Source organism: Embiotoca jacksoni, unplaced genomic scaffold (genome assembly GCF_022577435.1).
Source record: "Embiotoca jacksoni isolate LCO1_2020_lvr unplaced genomic scaffold, fEmbJac1.0.p SCAF_7, whole genome shotgun sequence".
Lineage (NCBI taxonomy): Eukaryota > Metazoa > Chordata > Actinopteri > Embiotocidae > Embiotoca > Embiotoca jacksoni.
The window spans coordinates 13,080,879-13,106,789 of record NW_027185425.1 but is presented as its reverse complement, the minus strand read 5'-3'; the positions used below and the strand labels follow the sequence as shown (position 1 = coordinate 13,106,789).

The window sequence follows — 25,911 nt, the reverse complement described above, 5'->3', positions numbered from 1 at the left end:
ATTCCCATATGAGTGAGTATTAGGTTAAAATGGGGAGAGAAAACTCTCTTTTTACAGTAAGGAACCTTCGACAGAACCAATGTCAGAGGTGCGCTGCCATCTGTCTCGAACGGTTACCACGGGGCTACTGTTTAGCACTGTGCTTCCTTCATACTGTCACCCATTGAGATTTGCTTCCCGGGTACTCGGAACCTGCTGTGGGATGGCTAACCGGGGAAACTATTGGGTTGGCCCGCAACAGCTACTGGGGCCAATTATCTAGTGCAGCTAATGGGTTAATTTCTGTGGTGCGGATCTGTGTTTACAATTTAGTAAGCATCACCTCCAATGAAGTGAAACGAATACATCTACTGGAAATACAAAAGGAAGTAGAGGAAAAATTACACACATTGAGTGGGAGAAAGAAGGAGAAGCAGACACGGAGAAAAAAGTCATTGCTCAGCTAGTGGAACTAAAATTAAGTATGAAATTATCAAGAAATTTTGCAGCACAGGTGCTTACGTGGAGCAACGGTGTGTTACAATTTAACATACTGCACAGAAAGATTGAGTGATGGTTTCATCACATTTATGAGCCAATATAAATCCGTGATCCGCAGCACAGCACAACGCTTTGTCAAAAGGAAGGGACACAATACGGCTACTGCAACATCAGACATGACGAACAGGATCCAGGATTAACACGCAGGGCATCTAGTAGGCCAAATGCCCCATCTCGCAATGTTAATGAAAGTGAAAAATAATCATGGATCCAGCTTGTGATTTCAATCCTCTCGTGCTGCAGGCTACACTCTTCCACCAAGTTTCATAAAAAATAAGCTTGTAGTTTTTCCATAATCCTGCTGATGAGTAAACCAACAAACAAACAAACACAGTCAAACAAACAAACCAAACACATAACCTTGTACAAGTGTGTGCGTATGTGTGCAAGTTTGTGAGCCATCTGCATCAAGTTCATGACTGCATCCTTGGATGCACTGAGTCTCTTGCTTGAATGATTACTGCAAGTGTTGTTGCAACATTTGAAAACACACTAACCCACACATACTGTATTCATAATGCACCATTGTTCTACTCCACATTTTAAATGTCATTGAATCTATGGTAAATGAGCAGTAGCTAAATAGAACATGAGTGTGGGTACTACTTCACTTTGTATGCTTTGGGGTATGAAAGCTTTACACTTCATTGCATAATCAAAAAGAAAAAAAAGAAAGAAATGTGAATTTGCTGGACCAATTACTGCCTAGTTTGCTTTGTCAAGAGCCGGACCATTACTTAAAATTGATTATCTATATCACCTTAATTTAAGAGTTTTACCAATGAAAAAACTAAGAGCAAAAATGTCTATTTTCATTCCATTGGCTTTCTGTTCAAGCTTCTTTTCTTTGATGTTTCCTAACTTGCGCAGACATACACACACACACACACACACACACACACACACACACACACACACACAGAGGCATGCACACAGATGTGCCCAGAAACATATCTACTCACACTCATAACACATCCATACTTCTAAGTCCACAAACACAAATTAATAGTAAAAGATGGAAACAAAGAAAGACAATTCTGGCAATTCCTTCTACTAAATTTAGTATGCAGACTGCACTCTCCCCACCTCAGGATACTTTGGGAGAAGCTGAGAGTGTGCGTGTTCAATTGTGCCAGTGTGCTTTGTATACTTGCACTTATATCTTAAACAAATTAATCAAGAAGTTGGCACAGCTGGCCGTCATTTTCTGAGCAGCAGGTTGGAAAGTCACCACTGTTGCATCCTCGAGCTCTGCCAGCCTACGTTTATTTAATTTTCTCTCAAAATTTAAGGTAGAGGTGTTTAAATTTAGAAAGTTGTATTTTTCAGCGATCCTTTTGGGAAGATTATTAGCACTGTCAATGTACAAGTATGCTTTTAATTACTTGGAGAATAACGTTTTAACATCAGTTGATTTAAACATCCAATTCACTGCGGTTCTGATTAGTGTGTGTGTACTTTTTTCTGCCTGTGTGCACTCTACTATATGTTTGTTTATGACTTCTCATCAGAGCAGAGATAGAAAGGGCTTCAATTTAGCAGTAAAGAGATTAACAAATCAAACAAGCATGCAAATTCTATCCCCCAAAAGGAAAAAAAAAAAACATAGGAAATTACTTGGGAAAAAAAAGTCAATCACTTCAAGTTCATTAAAGACTTTAATGTCTCTTTGCTACCACCCCCACATTCCCAGTCTGCTTAAATTGGGTGAGATTCCATTCAGGCAATCCCTGGAGTGCCCCCATACCCCTCCAGAACAACGTCAGAAAACATCAGAGGAGTAGGGGGGGGGGATAATAAACAGAACATAACACAGCAACCAATATTCCATCAAAGGAGCAACTGAGGATATTAATATAGACACTGAATGAAAAATGAGACACTTAGACATACAAATCGGGCCGATACATTTGCATAAAAACAAGATTAGCATATGCACTGACAGGGAAGGAAAACGTTCCCCTAGCTTTGCTTGTTTTTTCATTTAGTTTTTCATGGTGCGATGAGATGCGTCAGTAAACACTCACTCCTAACTCACATGTGAGAGTGTGAAACAAATACACTTTATGGAAAACTTTAAGGAGAGCTCACGCAATAAAAGGAGCACTGCAAATGACCAACAACACTTGGTGGCATGACCAAAGCCAGAACAACACCCATACTTTATGTTGAGACACAAATAAACAAGCAGAAAAAACACATTCATGTCACAAACACAAGTGAACATAGTGTACGTGGATACAAAATACCTTTGAGCATATGCAAACACAGGGGGAATGAACACATATGCTGTACGAAGTTGTAAGTCCACAGGGGCATCCAAAATGTGACACCACAGATGGACAGGATTCGTATGTGGCCATATCGTCAAAGCTCCATAAGTTTGATTGAGAACTCAGCATTCAATCAAACCAAACATAACTTATTTCAGTTCTTATGTTTCCCCAGAAATGTTATCTGCCCTGACATCTGAGTTAACAATGTTGTCAAACAAATACTCCCGTCATTAACTGAGAATATTAAAATGCTGTGTATGTAGTAGTGTGCTGCCATATGACAGTGGTCCAATCTCGTAACTATCATTGGGTTCAGAAAGCCTTGAACGCCAGCCTGTCAGCCAGAATGGAAAGCCACATTAGCTTCCTCTCGGGCAGTCAAGAGACAATGTATGTTTTTAACTTTTTTTTTAAATTTGATATGCTCCATAGACAAACCCACAGCCATTCTCCAATAGCCACGTAGACTAGAAGCCAGGACACAATCATTACCACTCCCATCGTCATCCTATGGTGCAGAAAGCTGGTAGATATCATATCTGCCTTTATTCTCTTGATCGTTTGATTTTACTGAGTAGCCTTGCAGGATTGAGGTTCTAAACAGGCGCTCTTGCTACAATAGAATACAGATTACTAGTAATCTACTTTGTAAAAGAACAGCACCTCAGCAGACAGGGAGGTGTTACCCGATTCACTGTGGTGAAGATCATAATGCCTTTACTCTTTTTGTTAACTTTTAAAAGTAAACCTCCTACTTAAGAGGTTCTGACCAAAAAGCCTTCAAACACTCCCAGACTTCCTCAAGCGTGGGAATAAAACTGGGCTGTGAAGGGCTATGCGGCCTTAGCCTCAGCCTAAAGACCACAGTTATGGCAGATAGGCTAAAGGGCAGCAGCTTGATGCAAACGTCATGGTAAGGATGGCAGATGTCCACTATGACAATAGAGGATGTGCTGACTGCAGTTCTGTCAAGCATAACTGACTTTTTGTCATCCTTTGGTTGGGGGCTGAGCATTCGCAGTGGATCGGCAGAGGGGGACAGTCAGGAGAAAGCCAGTGCCATACAGGAATTTGCCTCCATTGCAATCAGGCCAATCAAACCAGTTCTGGGCAGGCAGTACTCCACAATTTAATCTCGTACAGACCTATACTGACAATCAAAGCAAAGCAGACCTGCAATATTCAGGATGAGCTGTATAGGGGTTTCCCTCAGCGACTTGATCTGGCTTGATTGTGCTATTGTGTGTTGCTGAAGAAAAATAAAATGAATGAGTATGGAGGCGCTCTTCATTTTGCCGCTGCCCTTTTTGCAGCAAGCAGATTGGGTTGACTGCACTCAGCCTGATTAGCAGAGCATGCATGCATATGAACATGTAATTTGACTGATTAAATATATTTTGGAGTTGTCATTGCATCTATAATGAGATACTAATTCCACTGAAGTTAAGGCAACAACAAAATAATGTTATAATTTTGAATGTTTTCTATGCACTATCACTGTAATGAAAATAACATCTTCGTACAGGTGATTATCTTCGAAGGTTTGCTGGCTAATTGTGCTCTTTTAGATCAATTTCCTCGCCGTGCTATCTGTAAATATACGGGCAAGAAAAGGGGAATGAGAACAATGCTGAAAGAAGAGTGAAAGAGCAGAGCAGAGCTAAAGATAGAGAGACCAGGAAGTATGAACTTCAAAGATTTGGCAGGTCTAATAGATTTGCTGACATCGAGCTCAAGTGTCAGTCCATCATTCTCTCTCTCGCTCTCTCTCTCTCTCAGCTGCCCAGTAATGTGAACTGAAGTGACAAAAAAAGACATTCTCATTTTGTTTTTGTTTTTTCTGCTGCACCAGTTACATTATATTTTGGCTGAGCCGATCCCATGTGACGTGTGTGTGTGTGCACGTGTGTGTGTGTGTGCATACCACCCACCTTCCTCAAAAGAGACTCACACAGTCTTTATTTCCTTCAGTTTTCTTAACGCTTTGTAAAAAGACAAGTACATTCTGCATCGTTGAATGAGAAGCTAAGAAAGAAAGCTTTTGGTTTGAAGCTGCATTTCATCAAATTTCACATTTTCAACATCAAACCAAACAAAGGCAAGGGGTGTATCCCAGAATGAACTGCAGGGAGGCAGCACCCTGTAAATCCTAGCGCTCACAGAGACTCAGTTATGGCATGATATGCACTCCTTGCATGTGTACTACGTAAACTTCAGCACTAGTGAACGGCTGCCAATGGACAGTATGGTCGACGTACCTGAGCCTGTGATTCCGGGTTCCCCTGGACAGGAAGCTGTGTTGTTGCACATGCGCGTTTCCCGCAGGGCACCGCTGCACAGCGTCCCATAGGGAGAGGAAACACACGACCTTGTCCTCACTTGCCAGCCCTGCCCACATGTGAGAGAACACACGCTCCACTGCGACCACTCCTCTGCTGCAGGATCACCTGAGGAGCAAGTTGAAGACAGATCTATATATTCTCAACAATCCCAGCTGTATATGAGTCTCACGCCTCTAAGGTTTCTGAAAGATAGCAGATCAACAGAAAGGGTGACCTCGCTTCTCTGAAGTGCGTTTCATCCTCGTAAAAATAGTGCAAAAACCTGTTCATGAGGGGTAATTGCAACAACTCTGATGCTGTACCACTGTAAAGAGATACAGTCATAAAAAGTCACAAGAGAGCAGCAGGGAACTGTTACTGGAGATGTCTGACAATTCTGAATTACATTTTCTCTTCCAATTTTCACAGAACAGAAAGCATTAAAACCTGTTTGTTTTATTGATTGTTGCCGGCGACTCTCTGCTCTTCTTTTCCTTTACTGAAATATAAGGAAAATATCCTTTTGGATGGCAGTAACACCATTGCAATATTACCACAATAAAAAAGACAAACAAAATTGTAATCTGCACAATTGTCAAGAGGAAAGTGTGGGATTGTCTGACAGATGATGAAAGAACTTTATGGTTTCAATAACGAAACAAACAGTTTCTATTTGTCCCGACTGTGACAGATATATTTAGTTAAGCTAAGAGAGCTCAGGTTCATCATTCTCTGAATTAAAAACTTGTTTTATTGTTTTACAGTAGATCATTACAGTGTATCATTTTAACATGGACTGGTTTGATGTTATATCCATCCTGTATAGAAAGATCTTCCTGCACTGCATATGAATATGGACAATACGTGTTTTGTGGGGGGGTCATTAATGCACTTAAGGTGTCTTAATGTCATTAAATCTTGACTGAATATTCAAAAGGATGATGATCATGTTAGAGGAATGTGTTTTCGGGTGATTTTCTAAATATTAATGGAATTATGGTAACAAATATTGCTGAAGGGCTTTAAGCACAAAAGCCTGTGTGGGCGTCTTATTTGAGTGTGTGTTGCTGTGCATGTGAGCACCGAAAGAAAGATCGGATGTTCAGACACGATCGCAGCTGATTCTGAGTTCTCCAGGCTGCTGCGAGGAGTGTCTCATTGTTCCCTCAGAGTTACGCCCTTGAAAGCAAAAGCTACGAGTCGTGTCATTCCGCTTCGGTGTTTCTAAATTGTTTATGTGCGCCGTGTCCTTCGATGGAGGCGTCATCACATGGCAAAGAAGGAAATCAAATTAATTGCATGTCCGTTAATCGCATTACATCTTCATTAATACGCCGTGAGTCAGGGGCTTAAGCTCATCACACATGCCTAGAGGAATGGAAGAATGGGGAGAAGCGAGGAAGGGGAGGGGAGACTGGGGGGGGGGGGGGGGGGGAGGACAAGTAAGCCAGGGGTTTCCCTCGCGGTAGGGACACCCTCCTCCATGCAGTCGTGAATATGGAAGCGTATGTGTAAGCACAAATTAGTACCTATTCTTAGTGTGTGTGAATCAGGAAATATACGTAGTGTAATGTACGTATAAGGCAGATTCCTCTTCATATATACGTGTCATTCGTAATATGTTTAATGTATCATCTTATGAATAATTCAATCTTTTTTTTTTCAATCTTATTAATTATGTAACTTTCACACAATTACCATTTCACATTTTCACCTACTCACATAATGATCAACGATGGCAGCTGCCCTGAGTTTCTTCAATGCTTCAAACGGTGAATGTATAATAATAATAATTTATAAGGATTCCACTATTTTCAGTTGCACACACAGCCAGGTGACCAAAGCTCAGGTTGTCTTCTCTTGCTCCGGGCTGTGAAAACACCACCACACAGTCATAATGCTCACCTGTTTGTGCCTGAAACACACCTGGCTGGTCAGCTGATCGCGGTCTTTGGGTCTTCACCTTCAGATCGTCATCATATGGGTCTGAAACGAACAAGAGAGACAGATTTTTTTTCTTTAGTTTCTTCTTTAATTCCCTGTTCCATTTCATGGGGCAGCTCAATTTATGCATATGATTAAACAACTGCTGCCAGGTTTGTTTACTACATATAATTAAGTTGTAGCCTGCAGAAAGTAAGTTAATGGGCACGGTATAGTAAATAAGTCCTCATCACCCTCCACATCCACTTTTGCTTATTCAGAGAAGTCAAAAACGGCAAGTAGAGGGACATCCAAAACACGACTTTGGCAAAATAAAAATACAAACGCCTACATTTCCTTGGCTTTCTCCTTGTATCAGAATATTTAAAGAACATGCTGAAACATTTCAGCACACATCGTGCAGACATAGATAACATAGTGTCACGTCGGCCGTGTAATCTCAGAAAATTAGAAGGAACTAAATTCTGACTGGCTCATTAGCTTTGGGTGAAAACATAAAATGTCAAAAATATACATATTTAAATGCAAGGCGATGCTATTCCCAACTTAGCCCAGCAAAGTAAAGAAATAAAAAGTTTGGGGCTTGATTATGAAACTGTACAAATACAGACTACTGCAATTGGAGAAAAAAGCTTGGATCTAATGATGTGTAAATCTCACATAAGTGAGGAAGAAAGCGCAGCGAAAAGTGGAATCACATGTATTTAAGTCGGTTTTATCTCACTTGGTACAAACATATGACGGCATGAGCACATACTGTTCTGTTCGGCGCAAATGGATTTGCAGGCTTTGTTTCACCAACACAAGACTTAATCAACTCCCGCGGCAGAGGAAACAATCTTTGATTTAGCAGATCTTTTTCACTTGGGTACTTCTTGTCCACGGGATATTTTGCAGCAGTTGCATTTATGACAAGAGGCAGAGACATACAGCGTATCCAAGGTACATCATCCACATGAATGCGATTGTGTGCCTGTGTATTAGATTACAGAGTGCAAAAGTGATTGACACTGAAATTATCGCGCATTAGCTTCTATCAAGGAGTTGACCTAAGGAAGAACACAAACACCAGCACAGCACATCCTCCCTTCCCTCCCAATGCACACACACATACACACAGAAGCATGAATGGCTGGGAAGTGTGCTGATGCTCTGTCATGATTGTTCAAACACCCATTGCAACCAGCCCTCTAATTTGGCCTTTTCGAGAATCAACTCTTTGTCAGGAAAAAGAAAAGACGTCTTTTTTTAATTTTTTTTAATTTTACTCTCTAGTTCTCTCTCTTTTTCATTATCACTGTCTAACTCTCCCATTTCTTTGTTTTGTGCATAATTCTCAGCAGAACCATTTGTAGTTAAAGGCCAAAGTACATTATTTAACTAAAACAAGTGCAATAATTTTGTTTGTTTGCTGACAAGATGGCATCTACAGCTGCTTACTGCCCTGGGTAAAATATTGAACTGCGGCGTGCATGTGTGTGGGTTGCTGATTTTACTTTGTTTTATAACAACCTGAAATGAGGAAATGGTGCAACAGGGATCTTAAAAGTATATTAGAAAACAATGAGCATATTTCTGTTTTTGCCTTATTGCCTCTGCCTTAAAAAGGTTGTTACATCAGATGTGACAATCAAGCATAGAAATATAGATGTACATGCAGACATTCCCGGGACATAAACACATTTTTTATTGCACAACCATACTCTGGTCAGCTTACAGTACAAACACCTCTAGATAGTTATGGCTTGCTTTTCCACAATCCATGGCTTGATTAACTGTTAACAACTCTCCGTACTTCAGTTTTAATTGCCAGCTTTTCAGGATTTTTCATAGCTGGACATAATTAGTAGCATTTTACAACATGAATGAGGATAGAGAGAGTGAGTTACTTGCAACATTTGTGCCATACAAACATGGCTGTTCCTCAGATAAATGGATGAAGGGTTCCTCTCTTTCTTCCATCCATTCCTATCAGCTGATATTTTGTAACTGATGTGACCAGCTTACTTTGCTACGAACTGATTGGCTGTTGAAAGAAGTGACGAGCTAAAACTGTGCTTGAACAACTTGACAAGCTCGCATGTGACACCATCAAGACGAAGCAGTTCTCGCTTCTGCAACGTTTCTCTGTAATGTTCTAAAACAGTTTCACCTCATCGCAAAATCTTCTTCCTTTGAGTCCATATCTATAACATAATGCAATGCGAGTCATAAGTGACCTAAACAGTGGTGCTTATCAGACAGTTGGCAAGATGTCGGCTAATCTAAAAGTTGATACTGCATTTTAGTGGGTGATTTTATGTAAATATTTTCATTGTAACCTCAGAGGACAACAGATTGACACATACAGCTGTAAAAAAAAAGTTTATATATTCTAACAGAAAGTTATTGTTTTTTTTTTTTAAACAAAGGACCAAATGAAGCAATCTGTCATATCTACCAAGTTAATATAGTTTAATATAATTCAGTAGTATGAGTGTCATATTTCAGTTGTCCAATGTGTGGGCCTTTGCATACTTTATCTAAGTTAGGATGGTTCTCTGGAACAACAAAAAAAGTTGTCCGCCTCTTGTTCAGTAGGTTTAAAGTCTGACTTCTTACTGCAAGGATTCATTGGTGACTTCACTGCAAGAATTCCACTCCAGATCAAATGACATATTTCCTGAATTTAACTTTTAAATACTTCAGAAAATGTATAAACGTGTTCTGAGACCAACGTTTCCGAATCATTTTCTCTCAGACTGCGTCACAAATTAAGCACTGTGTGTGGGTGTATATTCTGAGCTTCCGTGCTCTGGAGAGATGGAGGTTAGTGAAGCGGTATAGAGGAGTAATGTCTCACATAAAATGACTTGTGAGGACTACTTTTTATCTCTCTCTCTTTTTATTCCCCCCCTCTCTTATCCTCCCTGCCGCTGTTTGTCTCTGTCTCTGTTAGGTCTGCAGCACGGAGGAGGATTTAGATGGACACCACAACTGAAAGTAGAGATCAATATGGATAAACCCCTGAGAGTGCTGACCTTTACAAACCCCACTATATTGTTTAATGTTCTGGACTACACTTTAATGGACACATCATCACACACTTCATCAAATTGTCCTGCCCTCGCTCGTCCCTACTTTTCCCCCACCCAAAAATCTCAGCTGTATTTTTTCATCTCCCGGGGAATCTATTTTCCATCTATAGCTGGCAGTATCACCTCCGATCACTAGTTGGGTCGACAATCCTCTGATTGGTCAGGACCAGAGGTGGAGATCACATATTTTACTTGCAGTGTACTGATGGCTTTGTGTCATCTGACTGAAGTATCAGTGAGGTGAAAGCATGTTTGAGAATCTTCCTCTAACAAATGAAGAGGTGCATCTGATCTGGCTGATACTATGATGCTGTAGGTGTTACTGTGGTCAGAGATGCTTGATCAGTTTGTTCAGAGGAAAGGATTAAAGATGACTCTGAGGTGCAGCTACTGCATATCCAGCATGGCAGTGAACAATGCTGTGATTTCAGATACATATCTGCTACTGTCTATTGTGGAAGGGAATAGGTTTTCTCTTTTCTGCTATGTTAGAAGATGTTAGTCTATAGTTGTGTTCCAAAAGGCCTACTTGCATATTAACACTCAATATTTTGAGTACATCTGGGAACATGTAGTGTACTACAATTAATTGGATGATGCACCCAAAACAGTCCAAAGTGTGAAACACTGGATACTTTCCATTTCCAATTGGTCGCCATCTTGGCTACGTAGTGGAAAAGGAGGGACCATCGACGTAAATCATTTTTAAGTTGTTTGGTTGTTGCAGAACTCCGCACAAAAGTGTTTCTTTTTCACTAAGAACCAACATACTCCTGTTTGATAGAAGCCATCAGTGTGTCTACTGTGTGTTTTCAACAAAGGACACAAAAACATGTTCATTTCTGGGTAAAATGATTAAAGCAGATTTGTTGGCAGGTGATGCATGTGAGTGTACTAAGGGAAGTATATCATTTGGAACACAGCCTACATGTGGAAGTCTAATGATGTGTTCAAATGGAACTCGTGAGCTCGTGGTTCCGACATGGGAAGTCGTGTGCACTGTACGCTTGGCGTTGAAGTGGTTAAGTTGTAAAAACACCATTCCTCAGATGTACGGCGATTATTTAAGTTATGAAGAAAAACTCTACATGACTAAAATTACAACATAACAGTTTGACATCCAACAAAAAATGATGGTCAATACCAACCCCATTTGAACGTAGCATAAGCACAATGCTCATTTAGAGCTGAAAGAACAACTAACTGCTTTGCTTTGTTGCATTTAATTGTCTGCAAAATCAGGTAAAGTACTCATAAAAGTACTCATAAAATCCGTGACTTCTTATCGAAATAAATATTTTTGATGAAATTTCGTTTTGACTCTAAAAAAAAATGCAACCTCTGATATAAGTTAGCCAAACGGGAAATGTGAGTAAAAAGCCATGACAGTGATGGTTTATTTTAAAGTGTGCAGAACCTTTAATGTTTGTTGGTTAGTTGAAGGTAACCAGTGGCTGCTGACCATTCCCATTCACTGCCTCACTCAAGGTTACTCTCCCTGTCTTCATCACAAACAGTTGATAAAGCAGCAGAACAAGTCGTTCAGCAGGCAGGGTCTTTTTATCAGTTCCCTCAATTCAGTGCAAAGAGCGGTCGGATATCTTCGGCAAGCACATCCAAGCTTAGAGACATGCATCTCAATACGCACAGGAGCAATGACACCAAAGCCCTGAGTATACCTAGATGTGGTGCACACACACCCTAAGACATAACACACAAACATCCACACAATAGGAAGTAAATACGGCTGATAAATAAACGTCAGGCAGTAAAGCGGTTTTGAGCCAGTACAAAGCAGCAGGCTGGGGAAGGGGATTGGGCCAGAGCCAGTTAGAGCCACAGGCTCCTTTGTCAGACTGAGCCGGGATTTAAGCCTGCTGGGAAGATTGTATACATGTGTGTGTGTGTGTGTGTGTGTGTGTGTGTGTGTGGCGGGGGATCACGTATGGTAATATGGTAAAACAGCTGTGTTAAGTAAGTGGCATGCAAAAACAAAAAAAAACAAATCGTAAATGTTTTCCAGTTGACAACCATTAGCTCTTTTGTTGAAGCGTCTGTGATCAAATGCACACTCGCCTGAACACGCACAATCACACAAACACACACACAGAGCTATTTCTCAGCCGTATATCAAATCTGAGTTTATAGCTCTCTGGTGCTGTCCATTTACTCCAGGGTCCATCTGGGAGAGCCCAAACTGATAGAGGTGCACCATAATGGACTTTTTATAAGCTACTGGACAGACAGATCCACTCCATCTCTCTCTCTCTCGCTCACTCCTCTCTCACCTCTTTCTCTCTGAGCAGCAGATATGAAGAGAGAAGTTGAATCAGTTTGGTGCAGGACAGTGTATGGCTGACTATGGGGCCTCAAGGTCATTGATGTGCCTTCAAAATGGATTCAGAATCTCGTTTTCTCATCCCCCACAGGCTGACGGGTGTTTTTGTTTCACACCTACACACATACATACCCACATACATACAGACACATCAACACAAGCCCTGGTATACCTCCAAACTGCCAAATTGGCTTTGTTTCATTTCACTTACATTCTCAATCTCAAAATGCCTCTTTTTTTCCTCTGTTTTTTTTTTTTCTCTTATTAGATATTTTCAAATCTTCCAACTCCCACACCGCGCAGTCACTTGGTCTAGCGTTCTGCCCTCCACCCCCTCTCCCTCTGTCTTCTACCTCTGCCTTTTTCTCTCTCGGTTCCATAGCAAGATGAGAATTTAGATGGATTTACAGTCCAGGAGACTCTGAGCAAAACGCTGCAGAGCTACAATCAAAGAGGAATCAAGGCGATGACGGCTATAAGCAAGGCAACAATTCATTCAGTCAAAGATTACTGCATTGCACTGGTCGGATCAATTACAGACAATGGTTCAGCATGTTTGTGCAGGAACTTTTTTTTTATAGTGCATTTACAATAGGCAAGGGGAACAGTGTTTACAGTCTTGGCTCAAAGCATGTTAAATGGATCGATGTGCGATAAGCTTGAGCCCTTAGTGAACTCGTTGGAAAGCCAGTGTTGCTACACTTTGTATCTCTGCCTCAGCTCATCACACGCTATTCAAAGATACCACAGCTACCTGGTGAATAGCTTGTGTCCAGATTTAGACACTTACTGTCTGTCAATCCAGCAGGGAACCAGTGGCAGCATGGGACTTTTTTTCTTTACCTGGGTGGGGCTACCGGTACTGCAAGTTTTTCAAGCTTGGTGGACTTGGTTTGACTCCAATTATAGAGGACAGGATTCACTTTTCAGATTTCAGACACATTCCTTCCAAAAACTCAGCTTGGCTACTTAAACTTTTTCTTCTCTCACCAAGCCAAAGGATCCTTGATAAACTCCTTCCTTGGACTTTTATTTTCTGTTTCATAACTGCAGGCATACTGCTTCTGTGATAACTACAGCCATAGAATTGAGTCTAGTGTAGCCTACCAGTCATTTGGCTATTGCCAGCTTCAGGTAACCGTATTACCAAGATGTAAACAGGAAGAAGTTGATGGCACATTCAGAGATGGCACCCAATTCATGTCTATGAAAGTGCCCCACTGACTGACAAGCATCCGCCATTATAGTGCAAGCTTCCTCAAACTTTGGCTTTTCTGACCCATACAACATCCGTCCTTCCCCAGTCAAGGCAGCTGAAAGTGTTTGTGTCCCAGACTTCAGCCGGCCAACTTCCTGCTTCCTGGATCAGATGGAGGGACGCATGCTCTAAATTTGACGTTGCTGTGATTGATTGTTTTTCTGTCTGTCAACTGGTCACTGACCTTATCCTCTACCTTAAACCTAAGCCCGACCTTAACCCTTTCACAACATAGCAACAGATCACAGGCTGAGCGTTCCTCTTGCTGATCCAATCTAGTGTCCGCCCTTCCTGCTGGCTCCCCACCTATACGAATGGGATAAAACCAACAATAATTTGACTCTTCTAAACAAACCAAAAGGTACTGGACCAAATGGGTAGAATTTAGATACAAATTTGGAGGATTGTATATGTGAGAAATACTTTTTGGTCCAGTGTGCATCACGTGGTGAATGTAAAGGTAATTAAATCATTCATAGATACCTTTAAATAAGTCTACACCCATATGCTTGCAGCTTTGCGAGGCTGTATCTTAAACTAATTGTGAACAATAACATGGTAACAATGTCAACGATAACAAGCTGATAAATAGCAGATCAAATGTTGACCATTCTAGTTAGAGGCATGCTACCTTTTGGCAATTAGCTCTAAACAGAAGTACAGCTAAGCGGATTGGAATTAGTTTTGCAGGTATTTAGTCAAAAGGTTTTTAGCAAATGTAACTTTTGAAGTGGTTGAAGCTAATGCTCAAATACACTATAGTGTTTTCTACTATGTTATGTCCAAAACACAACACAGATTTGATTTAACTTTGATGTTTGTGGTTTAACACAAGTTTATAAGGCCAACAATGACGTCATTTTTCAACACAGAAGAGCTTGTAAGCCTTTAAATGAATTTAAGAGAAAAGAGCTAATTGTGTAGGCAGATGACAGTAGCCCACAGTCTTTGCCACATGTCACCTGCTCGCTCCCTGCCTTCATCTTTGTTTCTGCTTCCCTCCCTCTGATACACATCTGCCAAAAATATCACTTTGAAACATCTACCGAGCCGAACTTGACATTTTACCACAACGCTTTCCATGTGATTACGCTGATATGTATGGACTGATTCAGCCACACGGAAAGATAGATTACTGCTCACATTTGCCCCTGCACTGGGATGTTGTTGCCATAGCAACACCGTCATGCTGACGCTGTAAAGGAACGATGAGAGGGCGCCATGTGGGGGGGCTTGCAGAGGGGCAGAGGGAGGGACGTGGATTATAAATCAGTGTCCGCACTCGGTTGCCGGTCTTGTGTCTGAGAGACGTGAATGGAGTCGGCAGACAGTTGTTCTCAACTGTGGTGAAAGGCAACTGCTGTGCTGTTGACTCTCGTGACTCTCCTTTCATTTTATTTTCTTTTACTGCTGCTTTATTCATCTGTCATCATTTTATCGGAATTATGTATTCTTCTATTACTACATAGCTTGTTTTATTGCTTTAATTTTAAACATGTTTTTTAATCACTTTGTATCTCAATAATTAAAATTTCCATTAAATGTTTGCAGATTGCTTTGTCTTGAACACTGATGCCAACCAAAACCATAGCAGGTCTGTTGGCATGTATTACTACCTATGTATAAGTGTCTATACCATCAGTGCGTACAGGCACTACTGTTAATGTTGGTCATGTATGCGCATTCATGCACGGCATTGATTTTGCTCTCTGTTAATCAACAATGAAAGCAGTGCTAATAAGAAAAATGTGTGCAATCTATGACTGCTGAGAAAAACTAGCCACTTCTCCCTACCCCCCAAAAGGCATTCATGCAAATGGCGCTCCATAAACACACACACACATGTACTGTGTACACAAAAACTGCATGTGTAGGGGCACTTAACTGGTGGGCCAAAGCAACCCAGAACCGACTCTGGCAGGTGTTTTTTTTTTTTTTTGTGAATTACAACACAGTAGCAAGAGAAGAGTCTGAAATAGCACAGACTTTGGTTCTCCACTTGGTAGCAGGGGCAGAAAAAAAATGATACTTACACGCTGACTCTTGCCCTCAACCTCTCTCCTGTGTATACAAACACTCACACACACCACTTACTTCTACTCTGTCAACTACCTTTCATCAGCGGGGTGGGTCAGCACAGCAGGACAGAAGGGCAATCTTTGGGGCCTCTCACACTCAGTGCAACATGCACCTCAACGCAAACACACACATACACTAGACGCATGCACACACACACATTCATTCACAGCCATGCCTAGTTTGGCTTAGCGGTAGCCATATATTACTCCAGTCTACAGCGAGACAGGGATCCGAATCATTCCTAACTTCCGTTGTTGTATTTTGTTTTTTTACTTTTTAGATAGAGGGATGAACCCATGTGAGAAAAAAACAGTGTGTTCTGTTTTGTTCCACTAGATTTTTGTTCCACTAGATTTTCTACTATTCTTAAACAGCTTTCACTTGAGGTCTATTTGCTTCCATATTATAAGTACTAGAGTGTGTTATTTCTATTAGTGTCTGTAATTTTCTGGGAAAGCTACACATTGAGAACTACTGTATGTGTTCTACCGTCCAATCTGCATCGGTGTGCTCTGCGTACCCATTCACACAAACAGACTCAACCATGACTTTGTACTCATGTAAAAGGCACACACTCACTCATACACTCACATGCACCCACACGTTGCTTACTCCTGCCTGTAGAGAGTGACCTTGATGGCTTGTGCTCAGGAAACAGATATCGTTGGGATATGGATACTTAAGAGATGGGCACATGAGTTCTTCAGGCCTGAAGTAAGAATCTACAAAGCTAAGGCAAATATCCATCAACTGTTTACAAATTCTGAGGTGCATCTCGGAGTAATTGTATGGTGTCCCTAAACACCAAGACTGTGGAAAAAAACATAAACTTGTTGGTGGTTTCAGCAACCATTCAAGGCTGTAAACATGTTCATTTCTGCTGTAAAGTTGGGCATTTTAACATGGAGGTCTATGGGAATTGACTCACTTTTGGAGCCAGCCTCAAGTGGCCATTTGAGGATATGCAGCTATTGGTACTCCCGCATAGGCTTAATTTGTTACTCCTGCAAGCTGCCGCTTGGTCAAAACCTAGAATATTGCGGGATCATTGATGAAACAGTGGAGGGCTTTTAATTTGAAAAGGGGACTATCAATCCAAAACAAAGAAAGAAAGTCATGGCATTTGGCTGACCAATGGTGTAACTTCATCACTCAGTCTCTTAGTGACAGACATTCGTGGTTAAAGGTTTGGCCCCACTGCTTTAATCCAGCCAAAAATGGAGCTTTAACTGACGCACAGCGGTTGCGCTTACAGTTGCATCAGGTGGTTGCTTCATTCATGCTTCACACTCTTTGGCTCATTCTCCTTCTTTCCAACCAGCTGACTAGTAACTAACAGTCATATTCTTATTGATACCATGCAGCAATTATAACTGAACACTTCTCACTAATACTGTACTGATTCGTTCAGCCTCCTCTAAATGTCCTAAGCTTCTGGAATTGTTGATTTGTGTAAGAAGATTAAGATTTAATGTTTAAGTATGCATTTATTAGGAGGATTAATTCACAAGGTGGTTGGGGTGGATGGTGGTCTGACAAAGGACAGGACTTTGACATGAGAGACATGTCGTGTCATGCGTGCAGTTTAAGCAGAAAAGAAAAATAATATCATCTCTTTCAACTTTGGGGGACTATGGTAGGTTTTGTTAAATATGATTAAAAGTAAAAACTATTTCAATTCCTTAAATATTCAATTAAGACCACAATCTGTCTTTCATGTTAACTGAGTGCTGTGAGTACCTAAACATAAGTATAAAAATGTGTCATAAATCAATATTGTATTATATGAAGCAGATATTTTAGAGACAAAAAATGTCATTGAACAATTTGCAGTTACCTGAATTAACAGCATTTCCTCATTATGTTACAATAATATAAAATGTAATACCAACAGCATTACCATTATTTTTCTCTATATATACTGTTGTCAATTAGTGGTATAGAAACAATTTCTGTGACAAGGCATTGCCACGTTTAACTGTATAACCAGATGGTAACTGTCTCTAACTGAACATCCTTTAGATAGACTGGTGTCTACTGTGCAAAGGATCAGTATTTGGTAGTACTTATCCGAGAGCTTAAACTAGGATTAAACATGAAATGAAAACGCTCAATATCCCTTAGCAGGAGTTCTGAGTGAAGACATTATATGGTTCTCCTGAAAATCTTCAGTTTAGCTGCTTAAGGTGTGATTGGGCATGGGGTCCTGGACAATCAAGGCCTAAGTACAAAAACGGTTTACAATTTTTTTACCCTGCTGTAATTCCATACTCTGAAAAACAGTTTTCTTGCTTAGGGTGCACTTCGAGCCTCTTAAGTATTATCATCCCTGAAATACCTGCTGGGTAAGGTGGAAGTATGCTGTAATGTGAAGCATTAATCACAGAGGTCCTCATTCACTATAATTCTCATTTCTTTGGCAGAGAGGATTATTATCTGGCATTAATATATGTGACTGTGGCTCAGTAGGCTGCCAACTTCCCCCCTGGAGTAATAGAAAGAATAATTTCTGTACCTGCAGAGGACAGCATTCTGTAAAACTGCAATTGCAACTTTGAGCCTGTATAAGCTTTATGGGTGGTAAAAAATAAAATAGAAAGGATGGCTCACAATGTAGAGATAACCCTGACACAAGTAACCAGGACAAATGCAGGTGAGAGGACAAAATGTTTCAAACTAATTTTGGTGTGTTTGCCTGCGTGGTCTATTCGGGCCCATGTGAAAGCTGTCAATCAAAATCTAGTGCAGACTATATGTGGGTCTCTCACCTCTTACGGGAATTCTCTATGTTTCTTTCAGTAAAATTTGGAAACACTTATAGCTTTAGCATCAGTACCAAACCTCTAGGTGCTAGAATCAAAAAGCTACAATTCCCCATCCTCAAGCCTGGCTCCACCTGACCATTGCTAACAGATTCACTCATCACCGTGATCATAGACTGGAAACCTTGTTCGGATTGAAGTTGCTCAGCCACTCTAATGGGCGGACCAATCCGCAATCACTGGGAGTGCGATGAGGTTGAAGCATTTCCAACAAAGGCGCCAGAGTTAAATATACGATATACGGTAGTCAATGCTGATATGTTAAAAGCTGCTCAAATAATTAAGCCGAAGTCTACAACTGGAAACAATCCTCAATGTAACATGCCCAGACCCATACATTCAGTAAATTCAGCATAATATGAGGCTCCCCATCCTTCCCATAATCCCTTTCTCCAGCTTCTATGTCCAGCAAACCCCAGTCTCCTGTAATATTAACCTCTGTCTCTCAGAATTTATCTCCTGGGATGGTAAAAAAAAAAGAAAAATGCAAAGACAGGACTATGGCCTTGACCTGGAGCAGAAAAAGTCTTCAGTTTTCCTTGGTGTGCAGTATCCCACATGCAGCTAACACACGTATACACACAGCAACATATATGGCCTGCAGTGAGAAGAATCTTCCTCTTTACAGGGCTCAAGGACTGTCAGGGACTCAACAATTCTTGAGATGAGGCCTCTCAGCTCGTTCTTTCCTTCTCCTGCCGCGCTACAAAATGTTCCAGGCAATTTATTCCAAGGAGAGAAAAGGTGTTGGGCAGAACGAGCGGGTGGATAAATAGCTGAGAGCAGTCAGGCCACAAGGCTAATCGAGAGAGCAGTGCAGTCATGCAGCATGAAGGGAGCTCCATCCTAAAGAGTTAATTTGGTCGTGAAGGTCAGCAGGGATAATCAGAGTTGTGCATTTTTCCCAAGGAGAAATGCTGCCTATTACTTTCAAGCTCCTGGGTTGCTGTGGGAATTTTAGCACCCCTAATTTTGAGAAGACAATGCCAAGCTAAATGATCCTACCTTCAATTATCAAAACAAGAGTCTGTCCTCGACTTTTGTACGGTTACTCAAGCTGCAGCAAGTGTGTGTAGGCGTGTGTGTTTGCAAGTGCAAGACATGACATGACATGAAACATTTATTCTCTGGGGAAATTGTAGTGAGATGGGATTAAATTGAAATATCATCATATTTAGATTTTGTTCCTCTTCGCCTTCTGTGGCATCAATTCTTATGTGTTGGTTAGACAATCATTTATATTCCTTTTTCTCATCAGATATTCAGATGTTTCTATGTCTACCAATGTGAAAGCCATGGTACCATTTTTTAGTCCGAAAGTAATATTTTTAACATCAACAAAAGTAGTGCAGTGTAAAAAAGTTGCTGTGCTGCCAATCCCACTGAGAATCAAGTTTATAGTCAGTAGAAATAGCTGGATCCTTGACCAGTTTGAACCTATTATTTAGGTGTAAAACTGTGGGCAGCTCTTTAGAGTATAGTAGCTCTCAGAGCTAGGCCTCTTCTTCCCCAGGACATTTCATGTTTAACTTGCATTTATCTGTCTGAAGAAAAAAAAAAATATTGGAATGTCCCTTTATCTGACACGTCCAGCCGACGGTAAGAGTTTTTTTTAGATAATTTTTAGAAGAAGGGGAATATTTTTTTATCTGTAATGACATTACATACACAGATCAACATGAATTTGACCTCTGAATTTAGACCATCTGTGATAAGTGAAGCACAGAGGGAAGGACTTGCTCAAGGGCACTTTATCCTTGGGTGCTTTTCTTGGTTTGCTAGAACAAGGAATCGACCCATCAAACTTTGTCTCAAACCATTCTTTTCTTTTTTTTCTTCATCTTCTTCTTTTTTCTTGTTCTTTTTGTGTTTTTCCCTTTTTCTTCATGTTTGTGTTTTTTTTCCCTTCCTCTTGGGGGGAATGAGACTCACACTGTAGCACACCACCAACATCCTACTGAGGTACAGGACCAAAATATTTATAGCATTTTAGAGCTTCCTCTCCTTCACAATGCCTTGTGGTACCATAAGACATTTTCAGCATGTCCCATTGGGAGGAAAACCCTAAGCCCTGCAGTGTGCACTGAGCTGCATGGTTGTATGCAGTATGGAATACACCAAACTGTATGTGCCGTTTCCTTTGGAATACAAAATGGCCGATATATTATTTTATGTAAGTCTGGCTTTTTTTTTTTTTTTTTTTCCCCTATAACTTCCCACTGAGACGCTGTGTTTATTCTACATTTCCTGCAGCAAAATTGTAAATGAGCATTAAATATGATAAGGATTAATTTATTAGCACCCGTTTCTTTTCAGCCCAGTCTGAGAGATTCTACTGCGTTTCTGTCCTTGGATCTCTGTGTGTCTCACTCAGGGTGGAGCTCCACCTCTGCTGCACTGAGCAGACACAGGTGAAGGGACCGAGGGGAGAGTGTCCACTCGTTAATCGATTGCGTTGAAAGCGTCGTTCTTTCAGAAAGAATACAAAATAAATAAACAAAAAAATGCTGAAATGGATTGCTAAATATACCTTGGGCGGCTGTCCCAAGTAAGTCTATGTGTGGTAAACACTGCATATTGTTTGAACCTTCAGCGAGCTACCCAGAAACGAGTGGAAAACTACTGGTAACTTGCGTGCTACTGGTAGCAATGGGTTGAAGACCCCTAATGTACACCTATGTCATTAATAAATCCACTGCTACCAACAGAAAGGGTCAGCCTTTCCAATTCTCCTCCTTTTCTTAAAAGAAAAAAACTATGTTTATAACAAGACTCAACTGTCAGCTATCACTCCTGTCGCTTCAAGGCATAAATGTGCCACCCTAACCACAGCATCTCTGTCACTATCAGTCATTCTTGCACCTGCTTGCTACATCCATCACTTCCTGTTGCCATCATTGTTTTGTCACTTTCATAATTCTCTCTGGCTCTTTGCCCCCCCTCCCACACACACTCCAACCTACTCCTTGTCTTTTATAACCCATCACCTCCCAATTACACTCGTCTTCACCTGCCCCCCCTCTCAGCAGAAAAATAAGTGGAAAAGTTAAGGTGCCACTGGGAGAAACTATTACCACCTCTGCTCCTTTTTCATGTCCTTTGTCTATGCCTCCACTTGACTTGGTGTGTCCTACTTCTAAAGTCTTAAACAATTAACTTTTCAAAAGACTGTCATGTGGCTGTAGATGACACTATTTTGGTGCATGGCACAAATAAAGGCACGTGTCTTTCTAGTTGGCTGGATCAAAGTGCAGACAGCACAGAATTATATCAGAGTGAATTCCAAAACTATCCAATTTAGCAAGAGTTTTTAGACATATCAAAGCGTATCGCAGGCTGTTTGACACCCCTTCAAGAACAAAAAATGCCTTCATGGTTTCAGTGAAATTTGTGGGAAGAAAGTCTTGCCATTTTCTGGGAGAGACACAATAATAACGGAAAAATGAAACATATGGCAGAGAGCAGACGCAATACTGAGCTTCAAAGTAGTTTTTTTTTTTTTTTTTTTTTACAAAAGAAGCCTTGCAGTCTACAGATTCCACATATGGTGCCTCATGTTTAGTGTAAAGACAATGAGGTTAAAAAAAAAATACACCCATCATTTTAACAAACACACATGAGGATGTTGTTCTGCTGTATTTCCATGCCAAACTAGTGATTACACAGAACCAGGTAAACAGTGTGAGTTATTTAAGGGGTGCATTTCAATGTGCGCTTGTGGCTGTCACAGAATGCCATGTGAACAAAATATTTTACTTCTTTTAATGACAGCTGGAAATGGCGGGAGATGAAAGCCGTTGAATATGCCATCACCACATTGCATCATCTCCTGGAAATTCACAAAACTACCTGAAGTAAAGAAGACTCTATCTGCCTCATCGCACTGTACTCGCCCCTGTGACAACATCCAGTTTTTGCTCATGATTGACATGGGCGTGTGTATGCTACCCGTGTGTGCTTTGGTAGACGAAAAATAAAGGACCAAGAAACAGATGATAGAAAGCATAAATTGGAATGAGATCTCTCGCTTTTGGGCGGTTTGAAATGTGATATCGATTAAAACTTGTGGGTATTGTTTTCCTCTTCGAGAACAAGCTTCCAAACCACCCACACTCCCAATTATTTTCTGTTAAGTTTAATGGCTTTCTCATGTGAGTCTACCAGAGTGTTCCTCTCTATTACCCCTGTTTTAGTATCCATAAGTCTTTCTCCGGAATTTCCTGCATCAGCTAAATGCTGAGCTGATTAATCACTTGATTACTTCTAGCCAATAGTCACATTGATTAACTTTGCCACATGATGGCTTTCCGGTCGACTTCCCAGAAAACAGAACTCTCTTTTTTTGCACCCTTAAGATGGGAAGCAAGTCCTGACTAGTGTACATCTCTTCAAGGCTCATCCATTGAAGGTCAATCATGTCCGTGCCATCTTGGAGAGATCACACACCACTGAGCGACAAAGAACATTGAGCTCCCTTCGCCCCAAAGGAAGAGGAAAAAGCTCTTTTTCAGACAGCTACACTGTCATCCCTTGAGGGGATGTTGAAGTCATAGAGATATAGAACTTCTTAAAGACACAGAATCTTTACTAGTATTTTTTCTCAGTTTAGCTGCCAACTTTGAAATTGAGCTTTTTCCAGAAAAGAAAGAATGTGATGCAACACATTAATATAATATCAAGCCTGTGTTCAACAGAAACATTTTAATCACTTGCTTCTTCAGAAACCCTCTTGGGTTGCAGTGTGCTTCTACATCCAGAAACATTCAAGGACCACTGGTACCTTATATCACTATCTCACTCAACATAGTTACTGCACCTTCCATTCAATGTTTCAGACAGCGCTTGACATCATAAACACACAACCACACGTACACACACCAACACACAAGCAATGTAACACCATCTCCGGCTCCATAGGTGGTATCTGCTGGTGCAAGCAATCATACGAGAAATGGAAACAAAGACACAAATAGAAAGGAAGATGAGCTCGAACGCGAGACAAGTCACGCTTTTCCTCTTCCCACATGCGATTCTCTCTGTACCTGTATGGCTGTGTGCAGATGAATTAGATGGGGACCGATATATTCCATAGAGTGCAGGGAACACAAGATGTGAAATGGAAGAAGAGACAGGAAGAGGAGCTGTCTAGAGGGGGGCGGCAGTGCATCTGAGATCACCTAAAGCGGTGACTTAAAAACTCAAGTGGTGGAGGGTGTAGAGAGCTCAAGTAGCTGCACTTAAGCACTTGAAAATGTGAAAGTACTGCAATGATGCTTGCATAAAACACACACACACACACACACACACACACACACACACACACACACACACACACACACACACACACACACACACACACACACACGCAGCGTCTGAAATTACCGTGTACAATTAACATGGCTGACTAAGTGCAAGTGAGAGTTTTTCCTTTCAAGCTTTATCAATTGAAATATAATATTGGGGGATCAACATGGACTTTAAACAGTAGTGTTTCGTGTGTCAAACCCTTGGGTAGTCCAAGGATCATTAGAACCATCACCGCCGTAACGACCCCTTTAGCCATGAGGTTCACAAAGGATGGGGCAGCTGTCGGAGCAAACTATCACAAACTAGCATAAAGCTGTGTTACACTTCATCGAAGCCAACAGCTGTCTGCGTGCATGCGCTTCTCTTCCTCTTTCTACAAGTGCCGCTGTGCACTCCCGATCGTGCACGCCTGCATCCGTGTACGTGAATTTGCCCAGGGATAACGTAATGAGGACCGCTGGGGCTAGTTTAAACAGCCAGGGTTCACTGGCGGAGAAGCGAGCTGGAGCTCCAACGTTCCCTGGAGCACGGGAAAAACAGAGGAGCTTCAGTGCTTCCCGGTCTTTATAATCTTCCAGCCCATGTTGCATCAGGACTCCAAGCCTGAAAACCCACATACTGACCCCTCACTACTTTCAGAAGTACAAGGAATTGTTCTTGTGGGTGTGACTGGTGGAAGCTCCATTATCTTTCCAACTCTACATTTTTGTGCTAATGAGCTACAGTGTGTAACGAATCTGTTTCAAGTTGTCTTACATCGCAATGAAAGTAAAAAGAAAGAAGCTGTTATTTTGGAAGTACGTCTTAATTTCAACTTCCCTCGAAGATAAAACTGTTGAATAGAATCAATTGGCCGTCACCTCAGCACCAGGTACTGGGCTATTTTTCTCAGTCGAAATGAAGGTTATGCACAAAGACACACAAGTGCACAGCTACACATAGGGATACACTGACAAACAAACACACACACACACACACACACAGACACAGTAGCCTCATCACCTTACATTGATTTCCCGCTGGCCAACCAACTGCTTAGCCATCTTTGTGGTGACAGGTTGACCCATGAGGCCTGTTAGATGCTCATGCTCAGACACACACACACACACACACACACACACACACACACACACACACGGAGCTATCCTGCAGCCTTTAGGGAACTCCCTGAAGCATTTATTGACCACAGAGAGAAAGTGGCTAGTAATCTGACAAAGGCTTAAAAGCCTGTCACTGTCTGTTTGTGTGTGCACGCTTGTATGACATGTTAGCACATGCATGTAGGTGTTTGTTGTCTGCAGTTTTATGCTTTGCTTGAACTTGCAACAATGTGTGTATTTCTCTTTATTTGCATACATAAATGAGAGCTACATTTCTGTGTAAACATCCAATTAAGACATACTGTAAGTCCAGTTGGAAAAAAAAAAAGCTCCTCTACATGTGTTTCATAATTAGCCACACTGTCACAGGTCTGACATTTGGCCCGTGTGACACCTTTTAAAACGTAAGGTGACCCTGTCTAACCTTCCATTCCAGCAAATTACCGTCATACTGTTACTTCTGCCAGTTCAACACCCCAGAGGCAAACCTACAAGCCTGACAGAGCAACAAGATAATGAGAGAACGGAGCGAGGGACAAAGAGGCACAGGAGGAGGGAGAGAGAATGAAGGACATATGACTTGAAAACGCTCGTTTCTGTGCGTGCACTCATGCCTCCATCCATCAATTAAAGCCTCAACTCCAAGATCGCTCAGTCTTCATCTTGGCAACAAAGACACAACTTATTTGTTGAGCATAAAAAAAATCCATGCCGCGGGAACATCGGGGTGCCGTGAGGTCAGAGATGGCGATGGGAGAGCGAGTATCTGTCTTATGGTGCCGCGTTTCTCTGCCAAGAACATCAACTTTGAGGAATTCGTCTCCGGAGCCTTGTTATTGTCGATTCAGT

The 25,911-nt window shown here is 41.2% G+C and overlaps 1 protein-coding gene across 4 annotated transcripts in view; it reads right to left on the bottom strand.

Annotated features, from left to right (window-relative positions):
- Positions 1 to 25,911, bottom strand: part of adgrb2 (adhesion G protein-coupled receptor B2) — a 211,619-nt gene that overhangs the window by 101,665 nt on the left and 84,043 nt on the right. For all 4 annotated transcript variants that reach the window (XM_069176990.1, XM_069176991.1, XM_069176992.1 and 1 more), the window contains exons 3-4: positions 7,043 to 7,123; positions 5,075 to 5,263 (exon numbers count right to left, since the gene is read on the bottom strand). In XM_069176990.1, coding sequence (XP_069033091.1) covers positions 5,075 to 5,263; positions 7,043 to 7,123 — 270 coding nt within the window. The remainder of the gene's footprint in view (positions 1 to 5,074; positions 5,264 to 7,042; positions 7,124 to 25,911) is intronic.